The 19,892-nt window shown below is 36.9% G+C and overlaps 2 protein-coding genes across 2 annotated transcripts in view; one reads left to right on the top strand and one right to left on the bottom strand.

Moving 5' to 3' along the window:
- LOC145692796 (coiled-coil domain-containing protein 42 homolog) overlaps positions 1-19,261 on the bottom strand; it is a 59,159-nt gene extending 39,898 nt beyond the window's left edge. Inside the window, exons 1-2 of the mRNA XM_081768276.1 lie at positions 19,125-19,261; positions 8,927-9,186 (exon numbers count right to left, since the gene is read on the bottom strand). Coding sequence (XP_081624402.1) covers positions 8,927-9,186 — 260 coding nt within the window. The 5' untranslated portion in view covers positions 19,125-19,261. The remainder of the gene's footprint in view (positions 1-8,926; positions 9,187-19,124) is intronic.
- Positions 19,204-19,892, top strand: part of Nipsnap (protein nipsnap) — a 30,124-nt gene continuing 29,435 nt past the window's right edge. Inside the window, exon 1 of the mRNA XM_081768277.1 lies at positions 19,204-19,356. Within this exon, the coding sequence (XP_081624403.1) occupies positions 19,283-19,356 (74 nt within the window). The 5' untranslated portion in view covers positions 19,204-19,282. The remainder of the gene's footprint in view (positions 19,357-19,892) is intronic.

The following is a 19,892-nucleotide window of genomic DNA, read 5'->3' on the forward strand; positions in this document are numbered from 1 at the left end:
TTTCCTTTGCGGTCCTGTTTAATAAATTATGTACGTATTTTCCAAAGAAGTAACTACATAGATATATTTTTATCTATACTAAAGAGAATTAGCACGAAATTATGAGAGAGAGAATGTGTGATGAAGCTTACTTTCTGCGAAGAAATATGCGGTGGCAAGAACGCATAAAATATGCAAACTATTTTCAACGCAATGGCACTTGCTAGTCACAGAACCACTGTAATGCATATGCAAAGTAGATTTAAAACGCACTTGAGAGAGCTGAATAGCGTAGCGGATGAAAGAGGAAAGCACATACATACTGTACCTACATACATACAAATAACTTACCTTTATCAAACACACGGTGAAAGAACATGGAAAATTATCTAACTCGTATGTAGGAAGGGGAAAGGTAATTTTATGTCCACTTTTCGTACATTTTCAGTTAATAAATTTTAAATTCACTACTGCGAACACTTCGTAAGCAGAAAAAGGTATCACTTATATATATATATAACAGTAAAACCTGGTGCAATAGCCTCTACAAAGTAAAATAATAATTATAATGAGTTACAAGTCAATTGTAAACAAGGCGACTCTATGCCATTTGCTTCCCGTGCAACGGCATAATTTGCCTCCCCGCTTCTTCAGAAAGAACAAATCTTAAAAGCCATGATTTTAAGTATGCTACCCCACAATAAACAACGAACGGGATGGAAAGTGTACTCGCACTCAGAAAGGTCTAAATACTACAAAAATAATCTTATTGTGTCTGTCTTTTTCTTTGAACAATAATCTTATATATAAAAGAGAACGCACAAATCCTTTGTTCCCTCATCACGCTAATACGGCTGAACCAATTTCTTTCATTTTTGGGGGGTTATTAGGATTTGGACCCTAGATGGTTTTTATCATATCACTTTAATTTTTAATTACCAGTGTCTTGAGATAATTGACCATTCAAGTGTCCATAACGTACAAATCCTTTGTTAGTTCATCATAGGTAAAAATAAACGTATTTATATGCAACCCGCATGACCGTGTCACTCGGCGGGTTAACATAAATGACAGGCGATATAATGTTAACATTTACTGCAATCTACTATGGTTTTTATCATATCACTTGAAAGCGAAAAAGTAAAAATTATCTAAGTAACAAAGTTTATTGCGTTCCGGGGTGACCGCAGCGAAGCGGGGCGGGTTAACATAAATGATAGGCGATATAATGTTAACATTTACTGCAATCTTCTATGGTTTTTATCATATCACTTGAAAGCGAAAAAGTAAAAATTATCTAAGTAACAAAGTTTATTGCGTTCCGGGGTGACCGCAGCGAAGCGGGGTGAACGCTGCTAGTATATTATGTTAGTGAAAGATAAATCAAACATACACCCTCCATTCCAAAAGAAACCGAACTTTTGAAAACAAATAGTACCACTAGTGCCATCTGTTGTAATATTTTACCGGTAGATGGTGTAGTCCCTCATTGACAACTGGTATAAATGTCATGACATTTGGATGCACGGCAACAAAGTTATTGCGTTTCAACTGTCAGTGTGTTGTGTACATCGGTCGGAAAATGAGTTTCAAACAACGAGCTGCAATTGAGTTTTGTGTTAAACTGGGTAAAACTTTTAGTGAAACGCACCAAATGCTTCAAAATGCATATGGTGATGAGTGTCTATCCCATACGCAAGTTTACGAGTGGTTCAGGCGATTCAAATCGGGTAGAGAGACGCTGGATGATGACGAAAGATCAGGCCGTCCCAGAACCGGATTATCGGAAGAAAACTTCGAAAAAGTGCGTGAATTCATCAAACATAACTAAAAATCGTCGGTGAAAGTTATTGAAATGGAATTAGGCATTCCTCAAACAACCGCATACCGCATTTTGACCGAAGTTTTGGGCCTTAAGAAGGTTAATTCGCGGTTTGTACCACACAAACTCACCGAAGACCAAAAAGTTGATCGAATTGCGCATTGCAAAGACATCGTTAAAAGTGCTCGGCAGGATCGAAACTTCTTGAAATCGATTGTAACTGGTGACGAGACGTGGTGTTTTGAATATGAGCCCGAAACAAAGCGGCAAAGTGCTGAATGGAGAGCGCCGGATGAAGGAACACCCAAAAAAAGTCGCTTGGTGAAGTCAAAAGTTAAGGTGATGCTGATTTGTTTTTACGATTCAAAAGGAATTACCCACAAAGAATTTGTTCAGCCCGGCCAGACAGTCACTGGAGAGTTTTACTTGGGCGTCATGAAGCGTTTGCTGGCAAGAATTCGTCGTATTCGGCCCGAATATCGCGAAATCGGCAGTTGGACTCTTTTGGACGATAATGCACCATCACATCGTTCGCGACTTGTAACTGAATTTTTGGTCAAAAATCACATTATTCGGTTGCATCATCCGCCCTATTCACCAGATCTCGCTCCGTGCGATTTCTATCTGTTTCCGAAACTGCATTTGGCGATGAAAGGAAAGTGGCACGCATCGATTGATGCCATTGAGAAGGCGACGACCGCCGTCCTAAAGACCATTCCAATAAAGGACATGGAGAAGTCGTTTGACAACTTGTTGGAGCGTGCAAATATGTGTATCGATGCAGAAGGGGAATACATTGATTAATAAAAATGATTTGTTCCAAAATGTACATTGTTTTTTTTTAAACGTTCGGTTTCTTTTGGAATGGAGGGTGTACCTACAGAGAAAACATGGTAACTGCAGGGGCGGCTCTAGGATATTTTATACCCTAGACGAAAAACATGTCTGCGCCCCCATAATCTCCTTCTTCCCGAAACCCAAACCAAAGTGAAGCTTTGTCACTACTGACATTTTCACCACATCATCACATTGTCACCATTTGTTTAAGCATTAAATAAAATAAAATTTACTTACAATGCCTCTCTCTATGATATTAATAAGTAATCTATAAGTCAATTATTTTTAAAAACTTTTATTGCTGTGGCATTTGGAATGAAATCCTAACTATATATAAAAATATATGAACTGACATAAAATAAAGGAGTACTTCCGGTTGTCGTGGAAAGTTGAAATTTGACATGATTGTAGCTTCAGAAAAATTATCGAAAGTGAATATTTTTAATTTTTAAGGATTCTAAAGGGGAGGGGCTGAAGAAATTCACCATGTTATTTAAATTGATTTTTTTACATATAATCTGAAGTTTTAGGTACTTGGAATTGGAATAAAAACTTGAAATTCGGTATGTGTGTACATTTTTGTTAGCGTTAACTAAGTAAATCAACAATAATAAAAATTTTCAACTTTAAAGTGGGTTTATGGGTAACTGAAAAATCTTCCCCATATTATTTATATGGGACACCTTTTACACCCCCAAGTTATTGGGCACTTGCTGTAGGGCTAAAACGATTAAATTTAGCATGATTGTAGCTTTGTGGGACTAACCAACAGGAAAATTGCCAAAAGTAAATACTTTTAATTTTTAGGGAGTCTAAAGGGGAGATGAAGAAATTCCTCATGTTATTTAAATGAAATCTTTTTGTTTTGACCTAATCTCATATTTTAGGTACTTAGAATTCGAATAAAAACTTGAAATTCGGTATGCCTGTAGTTTTAGTTAGCTTACCTAAGTAAGTCATCAAAAAGAAAAATTTCAAAATGTAGAGTGGTTTTATGGAGATCTGAAAAATCTCTCCCCATGTAATTTATATGGGACATCTTCTATACCCCAAAATGTTTAGACACATTCGGCAGGATTAGAATGATGAAATTTCGCATGATTGTAGCCTTCCGGGACTAACCCACAGAAAAATTGCCAAAAGTGAATATTTTTAATTGTTAAGGGACGTAAAGGGGGGATGAAGAAATTGTCATGTTATTTAAATGGTCGTTACAAAATACAAAATCTTATTTTATTTTTCTTTTTTAGATAGTTGAAGTAGGAAAAGAAACTTGAAATTTGGTAGAATTGTAGGTTTAAGAGGTGCAAGGCCGTAGGCCGAGCAAACGCGGGGATCTTGGGGCGAAGCCCCCAGTTGGGCCAAATTCAGGGAATGTAATCAAAGAGCAAATGCACGAAATTCAATCTTGATGCAAAGACTGACACATAAGAGATTCGAGGCCGAGCAAACATGTAGGTCTGGAAGCGGAGCCCCCAGCTAGCCAAAGGCTAGTTTTAATAATATAACCACAGGACAACTGAAAATTTCTGTTTTATTGTAATGTAAACCATGTCCATGTCCATTGTAAATATGAAACAAAAGATGGTTGTAATTCTTTCTAAAAATATTACATAGAAAACGTGATTAGTGACTACAATTTGACCAAACATTAATTTTTGACTGATTAAGGAAATCACAAGTTAAGAAACATACTATAAACAGCTTTGTGTTTTGAACAATTTATACGTTAATAGGGGTCTAATTAGTCTAAACTAGTAATAGAAAGTTTATACTTACATATAATTTTTGATTAGAGTAGCTTTATCTACATTCAACAAATATTACAGAAAAATCAGTTTTGTTTGCACCAGTATAAGAAAACAACAAAGTTCGTGATGTTGGTAGTGGCGGATCCAGGGAGGGGCGATCGGGGCGATCGCCCACCTCAGAAGAGGAAACTTTTTAAAATTTTATATATAAATAAAACCCATCCCAGAGTTTAGAGCTCTTAAAAGTAGCTCTAAGTATTACAACCCACCGCCCCCCCAGAAGTCCGTCCTGGATCCGCCCCTGAATGTTGGGATAGTACATTTTAGTATTTACGTAAGTCTCTCACTCACTGTTTGAGATAAATTGAGCAACAGCATTTATAACCTTAACGGAACTTTCCTTGCTTTCATACATGCAAACTCTTTCACTAGGACTGCCTGGTCTATTTGTCTTGCTAACTCACTTTCAATGCAAATTGTGGCTAGACCTACTAGTCTTTCCTGGCACATTGTAGAACGTAGATATGTCTTAATAAGTTTTAATTTGGAAAAAACTTCGTTCTGCAATAGCCAGGGACACTGGCAACGTGAGCAAAACACGAAGAGCTACACATACGTTAGGAAATCCATTTTCAAGACCATGGTAGCTTAGGATTTCTTCAGGGATTGATACTGAGTCATTAAGATGATGGTAAATTCCTCTGAGCTCACAACACAGTCCTAAAGCGTCAATATCAGATTCCTTCACACCTTTATTTTCAACTGTTGAGGCCTTTTCCAAGTTTTCACACAACAGCTTGATCTCTGCTGCGTTAGTCATAGAATGAACAGTGGGAAGAAGGAAATGTGTTATGGCCAGATAGATGTTCCTCTGCACCATATAGGTGAGCAGTAATCGATCTTGGGTGATTCCACTTTTCATAATTTCCTCTTCCTAAATGTGTAGTGCGCTAGCGCAAGTACGTTTTGGCTAATGTTGATAAACCACATATAAAAAATGCCTGCCATTCTGCCCTAGGCAGCCGCCTAGGTTGTTTATATGGAGCCGGCCCTAGGTATTTTTTTTTAAAATAAAATTCAATATCGAGCTTCAATCTTAATATATCAGTTTGCAATTCCAGTGCAAAAATACCTGCTTTATCTTTATTTTTGATTTTCCTTCTAGATCTATTAAAAGATTTAACAAAAAACTTGTTTTATAACCGTCACTAGGTTATAGAAATATTTTTGTGGACACTCTGTATATTTCGTGAAGACAGTAATTATTTTTCGACTAATACTTTATTCAGCGACGCAAATAATTTCTTTCTTCGGTGGGAATTGCTTCTTTCCCACACAACAGGCCAAAGAAGTCTCTTATCGTTCACTCATATATATATATATATATATATATATATATATATATATATATATATATATTTAAAACGTTACTTTGTGGTGAGAACATTTTAGTGAGCGATGAAGTTTCTCAGTGTTTCTCCCTGACTTATTAATATGTAAAAGCTATGTTCTATGATTATTTGGAACTGAATTAAGTGTATTCTCCAATCATTTATGTAAATACTGCGATCCAGAGCACACCAGGTGTAGGAGCTACAGAACGACGCCAGCCACATCGCTTTACCAGTTCGTTATCTAAACGTTCCTAGACCCCAAGTTATCGCAATGTCATGTGCGTCGTGGCCAGTGGACTAAAATTAACGTTATTTTTTTATGTTCTATTTGCATATACATACAGGTGATTTAACCTGAGTGCTCTTGAGAATGAACTGCCAACATTGATCAGGAGATCAGTGCAGCTCGTATCTCGAACTCCTTAGTTCGAGGAGTCTTACTCCGTAACTGTGAGCAGCAACCACGTACGTTGCATTGGGCATCGAGCATAATGTTATGCTAAGGGACATACGTTATTAGCCAGTCAAGGACCTAGTTATGGCCAGCCCCAATCATTGAAATCCCAGATTCACATACCTAGTACGTCTTAGTTATAAACGCGGCCTCCAATATTCTCATTCCATTTTGGTGATTATCTACATACTTTTGCTGAAGACTAACGTCGACCTTCAAGGATTTTTTTGAGCAGCAACTATATGTAAGTAAATGTTTTATCATGATAATTTCAAAGTTTGTTTTTTATTATTTTCAGGAATTGCATAATGCAGACAGATCCTTAACACACCTTTTGATGCATCAGCAAACATCAGCAAAGTTGCCAATTCAGAGTGTTAATTTATGAAAACTACGATTTCCCTAGTTCCCCCTTACAGAGGCCTCATTCGATTAGTTATCGGTGGAAATGAATTTTTTTCTGCTCCATAGTTTCCAAGCTACTCCAACTAAACAAACTGAAAATTAACGACAGAACATCCATACGTATGAGTCAATTTACATGTTCTGAAAAAAAAACTGATTTATACTTTCGGTTACATCTGGTAACACTGTGTGGTTCCAATGTACACCAATCGTTGCTTCCTAGTTTAAAAATATATGCATAAACATGGCTTCATTTTGGTATAACCATTATTCGTGTATCACTTCAGGTTCAAAAGTTCTACTATCACAAACTCCGGGTTGCATTGTATATTGGACACCCTGTAGTTTCTACCTTCAATGATAAGGAACTTATCTTCAAGGATGTTATAAAATAAAGTATCTGCCCATACAACAAAATCGTGAAGCCATACGTCACAGTTCCGCCACACCTACTCTGCCCGCTCCGCGCCACTAAGATCGCAATAATTCGAGCCAACAAACATGGCGGAAACGAGGATAGCCAATCAGACGTACCAGCTCAGACGATGCTCAGTTGTTTTTCGGCTTCACTGAGTTCATAGGATGAAGATACGCATGGGCAGATCCTCTATTTTATAACATCCTTGCTTGTTTGTGACAAAGACAAGACTAGTTTACATACCAAAAGTGTGATAACTAACTAAATGGGACAGGTGTTCACTACTGTTCGGGAATTGAGTTCTTGGATTTGACAATAATCAAGCAATTCATGCTGGGAGTTGTTTGACTATTTGCTATAGCACTGTGTAACCTTAAACTAATGCGACCTATACATGATTTATGAATGTAATATTTTTTTTTCAAATGGAAGGTCAGTTTAGGTCAGACAGTTCATTATTATGAAGCCTGTTTCCAACCAAAAAATATTTATTTTAAATAATATAGCTGTAACAGATTTTGCAGCCCGTCGAAACTTGCCGCTTCTTGCAAATGTACGTGTTGCACATATGGTAGAGGCGGCCCTGATTTAAAACTTACACTTGTAAACTGTTTAGATACATACAAAGAAATTGTAACTTCGTATGCATTTTTGTTTCTATTTTACAAATTGACATTTTAAAAAGAATAAATTATAACACGACCTAAACATATAAATACAACTATTATAACTGAAATGAACATTCTAAAATGTTGTAGCTATACAGGGTATTTCAAACTGAATATCGGGGTTTTAAGACTTTGTAGTATTTAGGCCTACTACATTTAACGTACAATCAAATGAAAGAGCAACTCAAACAATTTTTGCTACAAGTGTTCAATGTGAGCACCATTCGTCACACGGGACACATCGAGTCGATACGCGAGTTCTTCCCAAGCCCTGATCAATGTGTTTGGAGTAATTGTTGCAACAACTGCTACAATCTTCTTTCTTAAATTCCTCAATCTCCTTAAAATTCTCCACACAGACGTTACAGGAATTGCTAATTCACGACTAGCCTTCTGAATTGATTTCTTGTGGCTACGCGTGAAAGACTTTCACACTCGCTCAACACGTTCTTCAATCACTCTTGGTCATCCCGTACTCTTCCCTTTGCGCAGACAGCTGGTGTTTTCAAACTGATGATACCATCTATGGATGTTATCACTTGGTGGATTGCAATTGAACTTAATACGGAAAGCACGTTGCACTGTAACTATAGATTCAGGTTTTTGCAAAATGTAAAACAGAAAAACCTTTCTGCTCACTAGTCGCCATCTTTGCTACTATCGCTTTCTAACAGCAGACAGAGGAAACAGCGCATGCGTGCGTACAAAACTATAAATATACCACATTGACTTGACATCTAGTGTTCCGTTTCAGGTGCTGCTATCGGCTGAAAGAATTCCACTCTCTTTCGCTACGGCTCTCTCGCTTAGCAGCTGCTGAACCCTTATTTGATCAACGCGTGGGTGTGTCGGGGTGTGAGCTTTAGTTCGCATTTTTGCCACGGCTCAAGAATTTTGGCAGCACAATATCTGAGTTGCTCTTTCATCTTATGTATTATTTATAATTTGTACGTTAATATAATAAATACTACAAAGCTTTAAAACTTCGATATTCATTTTGAAACACCTTGTATTATACCTGAAATGAACATTATAAACTGGTGGAGATATACAAGCCCGATAAAAAATAAAATCAGAAATTGATAAACAAATTGATTTTGATAAACAATTTTTGTCTGTTACAAAGATAGTTCACGAAATATAGTTGTTCCAACAATTGTTAAACAGCAACTAAAGATGTGACTAAATTTATACTTACTTGACAAGCCTTTCTTCAAATTTATCTTCAAAATATTGACTCACAGCCTTCTCTGGAGTAGTATCTAGTACCACGCGTCGTGTAAGGGCCGGCGGAGCAGTTCTTTTCGCATCGGTCGAGGTTTGCTTCCTGAGAATTCCTTCCCCAGATACGCTTCTTCGACTGTCCGTAGACTGTCTGGTACTTCCTCGTGTCTCCTCTGAGGGCCTGGTAACACTTTTACGAACGTCTAACATTGCGCTACCTCGCGGATCATCCATCTGAGACAGAGGGGAAAACGTGTCACTATAACCATTTGGAAATATCAGACTTAATCAGGTCATAATAAAAGCATCGTAACAACAAAATGTTCTTATATGTTTACTGAGAAGTGAAAATTAAAACTTTCTCAAAAAAGGCTTTATAACGATTTCGTTCATGTTTCATAAACCAATGTTTCACCTAACAGCCCTATAATCAAGGGCGCCGATCCTGGTGGGCCAAGGGGGCCCGGGCCCCCAAAAGGTCATGTGGGCCCCCATGTATTTTTATGAATATGTATTTTTAATTGTTATATCTATCTATCTATCAATCAATCAATCTATCTATCTATCTATCTATCTATCTATCTATCTATCTATCTATCTATCTATCTATCTATCTATCTATCTATCTATCTATCTATCTATACAGGGTGAGTCAAAATAAGTGTTACAAGTCAATATCTCGCGAACTATACATCATATATGAAAAATATTAAGAGACAATGTACAATACAGAGGGGCCTAAGAAATGAGTCAAACATTAGGTTTCCCCCTCCCCCCATTTTGGGGGAGGGGATGAACGTGAAATTTTCAAATGGGAACATAGGTCGAGTGATACCTCGTTCGAAAAAGCTTGAAAAATTGAACAATTTTTGTAGGAAACAATTTTTGATATGGGGCGCCGTTTTCAAGATGGAACCCAAAAATGGTCCTGTATCCGATAAAATTTCCAGTACTTATAAATAGGGGTATAAGTGTTACAAGCCAATATATCGCGAACTATACATCATATAAGAAAAATATTAAGAGACAATGTACAATACAGAGGGGCCTCAGAAATGAGTCACACATTAGTTTTCCCCCGGTCCCCATGTTGGGGGGAGGGGGGTGAACGTGAAATTTTCGAATAGGAACATAGGTCGAGTGATACCTCGTTCGAAAGAGCTTGAAAAATTGAACAATTTTTGTAAGAAACAATTTTTGATATGGGGCACCGTTTTCAAGATGGGCCCCAAAAATGATCCTGTATCCTATAAAATTTCCAGTACTTATAAATCGGAAACGGCTAAGTAGAAAAACATGAAACAAAAAATGAAAAAGGTAAACGCCATAGGCAACGTGGAATGGTGTTGTCGTGGTGCCCCAAGGCCCCATCATGGGGCCCCGGGACCAATTTTAAAATTTCAAATCTGAATATAGGTCGAGTGATACCTTGTTTGATAGATTATGGAAAACCAAACAGCTTATTAAAAAAAATATTTTGATTTCGGGCAGGCCTGTTTCAAAATGGCCGCCGGAAATGGTTCCACATTCAGATAGAAAGTGCAGTGTTCAAACTGAGTGTTACAAGCCAATATCCCGCGAATTATTGCATCAAATAAAAAGTGTTAAGAGTCAATGTACAATACAAACAGACCTAAAAATATGTCGAACACGAGGTTCCATCATCATACTGTAAGTGAATAACAAGTAAAATGTTCGGGGGCAAAATCGACCTATAAGGGTTAACGTAATAATAATAATAATAATAATAATAATAATAATAATAATAATAATAATAATAATAATAATAATAGTAATAATAATAAGAAGAAGAAGAGGAAGGAGGAGGAGGATACTACTACGAAAAATAATAATAAAACTAGTAATAATAATAATAATAATATGAATGAAAATAATAAAACAATGAATAATACTAATACGTATGCGCAAAGAGACGTCGTTTCTCAATCACTACAATCCTATGAGAAAGGGATAGGAAGGTACCTATTAGGCCCTACTTGTAGGCAACATCTCAGCATGTGCCCAGTTGGAGTAAGGAAAGCCCGTCAACGTCATTGCCTGGGGAATGGAACCGATGGCCTTCGGAACATAGTACAACGATAACGTTGTATATTGCATTAACAATCTGTACCATCTTATAAAAAAAAGGATCAAAGGCGAATTATTTGAGCTGTTTTATACAAAGAAAAGAAAGTTGCAAAGAAATATCTTTAGATTACTTTTGATCGTCAACTATTAATGTAATCGCTATGGAAACATAATAAATGTAAGTGTAAGTGTGCAGACATCTTGTTAAATATGTCAATGTGGAATGTAAACGCTTCTCAAGATTAAGTATTAAAACCAATTTAAGAAAATTGTAAATTGTGTTTGTCACGTAGTTTAAGAACCGGGATACAATCTAGATACTACGTAGAAATAAATGTAGTAAAATTAGTGGTGTCTCACCTCCAGAAAATAGACATTTTAACTTATTATAAATTGGTGCCGGAAACCCGAAAATATACATTAGAAACGTAGCAATAGCTAGTACTCTACCTCCTTAATAATGGCTGGTATACACAAGTGTCAATAGAGCCGATCACACAGGGGACGGGAATGTGATTTTCATTGTTCTACTGAGAACATTTGACTGTACCTGTGTGTTGTTTGTTCATGCAGTGTGAATAGTATGGTATTACTTTTTTCTTGTTGAGTAGTAGTGTTCAACGTAAAATCATCATTGATGTTACATTCCCTAGCTTAGTGAGAGTGTTAGTAACTTAAGTGGCAGTGGATATTGTAGGTAGGGGCTGTAGTTGTGTGTTGAACGGTTCAAAAGCGTAGAAAGAACGGTATATCAACTTTGGTGATAAGTTTTCCGTACAAGGAAACGAACACTCTCGCATTAATATTATTAGTTTGGGTAGCGTTTGAATAGAGCAATGGCGGTGTTTGATCATTATGTAGATATGTTGCTGGTGTTGGGAGAATGTAGAAGAAACTATCGTAACGCGGCACTAATGTATGCAATGCGCTACCCCCAACGCCAACAAACATCTCACGTCATTTCTGCGATTGGAGAGACGTTTGCGGCAACATGGTAGTCTTGTCCGGGGACGAGGTAGGGGTCGTTACAGCTCTGCAACCAATGAAGAACGTGCAACACGAATATTGGCAGCAGTGCATGTAGACCCACATGTTACCACGAGACACCTCGCTCAGGCCAGTGGAGTTAGCCAAAGATCTGTATTGCGTATTTTGTTCATGTTTCATCCGTATCATATCATCTTACATCAGGAACTATCTGGCAATGATTTTCATGCCAGATTGCAATTTTGTCTATGGTTGGAAGGTATGGAAAACAGACAGCGTAACTTCATATCCACCATCTTGTTTAGCGATGAAGCTACATTTACAAACACAGGACACGTAAACCGACATAATATGCATTATTGGGCTAGGGAAAATCCACTATGGCAGAGACAAGTTGCTCATCAGCATCGGTGGTCTCTTACTGTATGGTGTGGCATCCTTGGTAACCATATCATTGGACCATATTTTTTTGATGGACGTCTTACTGGTGATACCTATGCCGCATTTATCAGTGATGTACTATACCCGGAGTTGTTAGAGAATATTCCTTTCGCTGAACGTATAAGAATGTGGTATCAACATGATGGTGCTCCAGCACACAACGCACGCCAGGTCAGAGCCTTATTGGACCACCGTATGGCGAATAAATGGATTGGGCGCCGAGGTCCTATTCACTGGCTTCCACGATCTCCTGGCCTAACCCCACTTGATTTTTTCCTCTGGGGTTATGTTAAGGATCGGGTAATGTCCAACGTACCAACAACTACTGACGATATGAATTCGCGTATCCAAGGCGTGTGTGCATCTATCACTCCAGAGATGCTACATGATGTACGAACATCCCTAAGCCGCCGCTTACGGAGGTGTGTGGAGCAGGATGGAGAACATATCGAGCATCATTTGTAACATGGTAAGTGTTGAGATTATTTGCTTTACAGTGATTGAAATTACAATTTTTAACATCGCACATACCCGTAGAATTACTAAACGTTATTCTACTACTTTACAGGATATTAGGTTGTGGTAATGCTGTTGTGACAGGCTTGCCTGAAAGCAAAAGAACTTTTGTAGTAAGCTGTTTGGTATTTCACGATCTATCAAAGAGGTATAACTCGCCGTATGTTGCGATTTGAAAATTCCATGTACACCCCTCCATACAAAAGTGGGGCGAGGGAACTTTCACAAATTTCAGGCTTTCTGTATTGTACATTGACTCTTAACACTTTTCTTATTTGATGCGTAGTTCGCTTGATATTGCGTGAAATACTCAATTTGAACACTGCACTTTCTATCTGAATGTGGAACCATTTTTGGCGGACATTTTGAAACAGGCTTGCCCAAAATGAAAACAAATTTTGTACGAAGCTGTTTGGCTTTCCACGATCTATCAAACAAGGTATCACTCAACCTACAGGTATATTCCCATTTGAAATTTTGAAATTGGTCCCGGGGCCCCATGATTACGGCCTGGGAACACCACAACAACATCATTCCACTTTGCCTATATTGTTTTCGTTTTTCATTTTTTGTTTAATCGTTTACTACTCATACGTTTCCGATTTATAAGTACTGGAAATTTTTTCTGATACAGGACCATTTTTGGGGTCTATCTTGAAAACGGTGCCCCATATCAAAACTTGTTTCCTACAAAAATTGTTCAATTTTTCAAGCTCTTTCGAACGAGGTATTACTCGACCTATGTTCCCATTTAAAAATTTCACGTTAACCCCCCTCTCCCCAAAGTGGGGGGCGGGGGAAACCTAATGTGTGACTCATTTCTGAGGCCCCTCTGTATTGTACATTGTCTCTTAATATTTTACTTATATGATGTATAGTTCGCGATATATTGGCTTGTATGGAAATTTTATCGGATACAGGACCATTTTTGGGGCCCATCTTGAAAATGGTGCCCCATATCAAAAATTGTTTCCTACAAAAATTGTTCAATTTTTCAAGCTCTTTCGAACGAGGTATTACTCGACCTATGTTCCCATTTAAAAATTTCACGTTCACCCCCAACCCCAAGAGGGGATGCGGGGGAAACCTAATGTTTGACTCATTTCTTAGGCCCCTCTGTATTGTACATTGTCTCTTAATATTTTTCTTATATGATGTATAGTTCGCGATATATTGGCTTGTAACACTTATAAGTACTGGAAATTTTATCGGATACAGGACCATTTTTGGGGCCCATCTTGAAAACGGTGCCCCATATCAAAAATTGTTTCCTACAAAAATTGTTCAATTTTTCAAGCTCTTTCGAACGAGGTATTACTCGACCTATGTTCCCATTTAAAAATTTCACGTTCACCCCCAACCCCAAGAGGGGATGCGGGGGAAACCTAATGTTTGACTCATTTCTTAGGCCCCTCTGTATTGTACATTGTCTCTTACTATTTTTCTTATATGATGCATAGTTCGCGAGATATTGGCTTGTAACACTTATTTTGACTCACCCTGTATATACATGAATGGGCCCCCAAAGTTACAGAGGAATCGGTGCCCTTGCCTATAATATGGCATAAGTCATTTCTCCAGCAAAAATTCAGAAAGAGTAGTTTAATCTTAGGCGTGAGTTTTCCGAAATATTTTCTGAAGAACGACACAGACGATTTTATTCATATTTCGTAAATAAATGTTTCATTAATAACCTGATTTGTAATATTTTCCATAAGTAGAAGCTTTGCTTTGTATATAATTAAATACAAACTTATTATTTGCTGAGCAAAACAATATTCAGTAGGAAGTCGAAAATCCGAACTTATTGGGACTACAGGTAGTTCGGATTTTCAAATTATTCGAATTTTCGGAAATGACCAAGAAAATGCCATTTACGCTTAAATATACTATACGGTATGCTCTTATATCGATACACTGGATATACAGTACATACACTAACTTTACACAAAGCCAACGGACAATCCTATTGTTTATTTATCGCTAGGGCCAAGACAAAATGTTAAAAGCTTCTAGCAACCGCGTTCGGATTTTTGACGTTCGGAATATCGACGTACTGTATTTACTTTAAAAAACTAAATACTTCTGACAGTTTCGCCAACTAACTTTTTGGATTCATCAGACACTGAAGTAATGTATCGATACATATAACCTTGTATACAAACAACCGCTGAGGAAGCAAGATGTCTCAGCGGTTGCTTGTATACAAGATTGTATTATACATTACTCCTCTATATCAGCGTCTGATGAAGCCAAAAAGTTAGTTGGCGAAACTGTCAGAAGTAGTTAGTTTTTAAAACTAAATATATTGTTTTGTTCAGCAAATAATAACTTTGTAATTAATATCTCATTTATGTCGAAACACTCCACGAGAGATTGTTACTTTTGGGGTGAGTTTTTCCTGGACGTTTTCTCAGAAACGACTAAGACGATTTTGCTTGTATTTCATTAGTAAGGTAACAATATGGCATAACTCATTTGTCCTGAAAAAATTCAGATGATTTTGTCCATATTTTGTTAATAACAGTATATGTAGTGCAAATCACTTGTAACGAAAATAATTACAAGAGTATTTTCCTTTTATTATTATTATTATTATTATTATTATTATTATTATTATTATTATTATTATTATTATTATTATTATTATTTACTATTTGCTCAAATATGACCCATGCGATTTTGTTAATATTTCTTAAACAAGTGCTTCATAAATAATAATATTACGTGATAGTTATTTTTTCACTAAAAAGTCCACAAACTACTGTATAGTATAATTTTGAGGTTGTTTTCATCGAACGAAGTTTTCCGAAAACATAATTTTGTTCGTTTTTGATAAATAAATGTTTCAGTCATAACGGCAGCATAAGAAATTAGAGTGAGCAAGTACAGTGCGGTGATTCGTACTTTTTTTTTATTTACATACATAGTAATGGCGGAATCAAAGAAACAGACTTCCTAAAATAATTTTTTCTTTCGCTATGAATTGTTTATTTGCACATCTTCAACGTGTGATTTTAATTTTGCCCACAAAACCCATGTTTCAACTGCAAATAATAATAATAATAATAATAATAATAATAATAATAATAATAATAATAATAATAACGTAGTCTATGCATGCTGAGTTACTAATGCTTTCACATTCTGAAACAGAACTTTTGGTTCGCTTTTTAATCTTTAAAGGTTCGCCCCCCCTTAAAAACTCTTGGACCCGCTAAGAAAAAACTTGCTGGGTACGATACTGCAGACAACGGAAATCTACATGATTAGGGATTTCTGAAAACTGATTCATCGTAATACTGCGGAGCATAAATACAAGAAGAAAATGCGAAGAATATTAAGCAAATGTATTGGGTTCCTCACCCACACCAAGAACCTCTCATAACGAGAGGAAATGAACTGGACTGAATGGCGGAGATTTAAGTCCGCCCCCCCCAGGGGCGTCCTTTCAGACTTCGCTGAGGGGGGGCAAGAGCACCACCGACATAATACTATCACGTTTTGTACTAGTATATTAGTAGACAATCGATTAAAGTATATGTATTCCTCAAACTCTTGGGTGGGAGGCAATTGCACCCTCCTGCCCTCCGTAAATGACGCTCCTGCCCCCTTGATCTAGAAACTAGCACGTGTCCCGGTTTCGATTCCCGAGAGGAGAATGCAAAAACTTAATTTCATCAGTATTTACTTTAATCACCAGTCATCTTTAGCCTAAAGCAATGATCGCAAAACCATTCGTCGCGACCTAAAGTAGCTCGGGGGGATATTTTTTCGGTAAATCGCGTTAACGCTCCAGTTAGTTAATCTTCATGCCTTCATTGCTTCCTCCATAAACAAATGTAAGATTTTTTTTTTTAATGGTAGTTCTTTTGGTTAGTAGCTCCCAGCAGGCCTGTAGCCAGCCCAAAAGTTTATGGGGGGCCCGACCCAATCATATTATGCTTCATCACCATATTATAGTTCATTTGCAAGCCTACCGTGAAATTTTACGGAGGCCAGCCAACGAGCCAACGTTTAGTGGGGGCCGGCCCCCTTGCCCCCCGTGGTTACGGGCCTGGCTCACAGTAGGATTTAAAAACGGCACGGTAGCTCAAAAACTTACACAATGCTACACGACGCAATATGGGTACAATGCTACACGACACCACGTCTATATCGTATTAAACCAGTGTTTCCTTCACGACGATAGTGATTGTTAAGTATTGCCAGCTATATTCTCAGAAAACATTATAGAATTTGATTTTTTTTTTTTTTAATGAGAAACGAAAGAATAGAGATAAGTACCGTATAAGATCAAATCTTTACGTTATATCAATCATTTTCTGTCAAACAAGCATAGTTTTGTTGTACGGCAGATAGAGTTGATTGTTTACTTAACAATGGTGGCCTCTAACAATGAAACTAACAACAATATGTGAAATCGGCACGTTCCTTCCCTAGATTTTGCAACGTCCATTAACCAGATTGTATCCGTCTATGCTTAATTTTTGAATTATTCATTTTATTTTTGATTGTTTTAATTTTATCAGTTGTATATGTTAACATTGGTAACGGTGGCGCCATCTACCGCTTTAGACACAAACTATTTGGACGTTAAAAATAACCTTAAGAAAGTGTACAAATCTATGTCGAGTTTATGGAGGAGTCCGGACCCTGTTAATTTCCCATGTGGGTGCGCCCCTGCCCTGAAATCATAAAATTAGGAAAACAGTGCACTCTATCAAAATCACATAATTCAGTCATAAGTATAATATTTATTTATTTATTTTTTTAGCAACAAGAATGACCTTGCCTTATCGTAGGTGTTAGAAAGCAAATTATTCTACATCCAGTTTTAAAATATGTCCTCAAAAAAAGAACAAATCAAATTCCTTCTATTTGCTCTATATCCAAATAATCCCTTAGACTTCCTATAAAGACCTACAGACTCTTGAATACTATTTACGTAATTTCTGGGCTGGTTTAGAAGCATGGTGCTGGACTAGTTTTAGTGGGAGGAGCTTAAAGGACTTTTCAAACTCCATTTACTTCGTTCATATTGTATAATTATATAAAAGAAAGTCATATTTATTTTTTTTAATTCTGTACGCTATTTTTTTAAAAATTAAAATAAGTTTAAATAATAATGGCAATCACCCATTGCATTTTAAACATTGAAATATACAGTAAAGCATTAAAATAATACCGGTCAGCTGTCGTCACTTGGCAACCTTAGCTTGAGCCACCACTTCCCAAATAGCACATATCGTTGGCCCAATTCTGGAGAAAGGTGAATTCATTGGAAAATTGTTGGGTCAAAATATGTGCTACGTGGGTTGACAATAGTCTGTGTTCGTTACTGATTATGCCAATATGCCCCTACGATGACGTTGGAGCAATTTTCGTGTCAGTCTTCGAAAAATTTGCAGACCGCAGTATCAAATAAAAGTTGCAAAAACAAATTATTATTGCTGTTCCTAATGTTGCAAACTGAAAAGCATTGTTGCGTTGAGTTGACGCTTACGGTTTCGGAAAATGCCTCACTGTGTACAATCTAAGCCTAGAGCTATTACAAGTGATCGACATATCTCTAGAACTCGCAACAGACGTGCGATATTGAACTTCTTGAAAAATAATTTTGGAGAATATCTACTCTTGTTGAGAAACGGAGCCTTATGCAGAGTCGTTTTGAAGCGCTATTAGTGCCATACTAAAGAGTTCGACTAACATAAGTCTCCTGCAGTAGTCAGTGTTTTAATATGATGCTAATCGTACGTCGAAACGACTTTGCATAAGGGGGGCAGTGTTTAGGAGATATTACTACTTGTTATCTATATCATAACGTTGTTGATCGAAATACTTCTTTTAAAATTTAACAATATCGATGCACTACAGACTGATCAAATAAGGTTATTTGTGTGCATCTTGAAAACAAATCTTCACTCTACAATTAATAACGCTATTCATAACAACAGTGAAATCAGAAAAAATATAACTCTCAAAAAAATCTGCTGCTGTTATTGAAGTGGCAATGTAAGTAGAAAGCTGGATTAGATATTAAACAGGTTCAAGTTTTACATACAACTTTAAAATAACAAAACATTTGCAATTAAAAAAAAGTGCTTACAATTCATAATTCTCTTATTCCAAAAACTTACCTTTAAGTTTGTTTATAATGTTGAATTCTAAAACCTAGTAAATTTGAAACAAAATTCACTCAGGTGATCGTACAGCAGACTTTTGTAAACTTGGCCTGTTGCCATAGCAACCGATCTTCGGTGTAGTCGGATCCTTGTGTGATGTCACACATTTTATCATGGCGGCTGCTTTAGCTAAGTTGAGGAATATCTGTTCCTCTAAATTACCCTGTGTAACATCACTAGGGTCAAGGTAATGTAGTAGTTCATTTGCTCATTCATCCACATATGTGATTTTAGGAGTTTATTTTTCGCGTATTGAAATAGAAACGAGATGAATGTTAAATTTGGAAGTCAGGTACAGTGAATAGGCCCAATTGGGATCGAACAAAAACGGCAAGGACAGCCGGGTTCAGTAACTCGGTTTTAAAATCGAAATGATGAACATAGTTATATATACGAGTGTACTCGACAGAGCACAATTATGCATTTACGTAATTGTAAATCGTAGTTAATCAAAATACGAAAAATTTAAATACTGTACCGGTAGTGGAATGCACCTTCTTGATCTAATTTCGCATTAAGTATTAGAAGTACATTTAGTTTATGGAACACTTTTGACTACTGCTGATGTAACAATATGTTACAAGGTATTGGTTGAATACATTTTCTACTTAGTAAGTGTACACAAGTACGGAATCATTATGAAATTATAATAAGTGCAAGGCTGATAGCACTTGTTATTTTCTCTGCACTGATAGTGCCATGCATTGCAAATGCCGCGTAAAT

The sequence above is a fragment of the Thermobia domestica genome, chromosome 8, assembly GCF_964235325.1.
Source record: "Thermobia domestica chromosome 8, izTheDome1.hap1.1, whole genome shotgun sequence".
Taxonomy (NCBI): Eukaryota; Metazoa; Arthropoda; class Insecta; order Zygentoma; family Lepismatidae; genus Thermobia; species Thermobia domestica.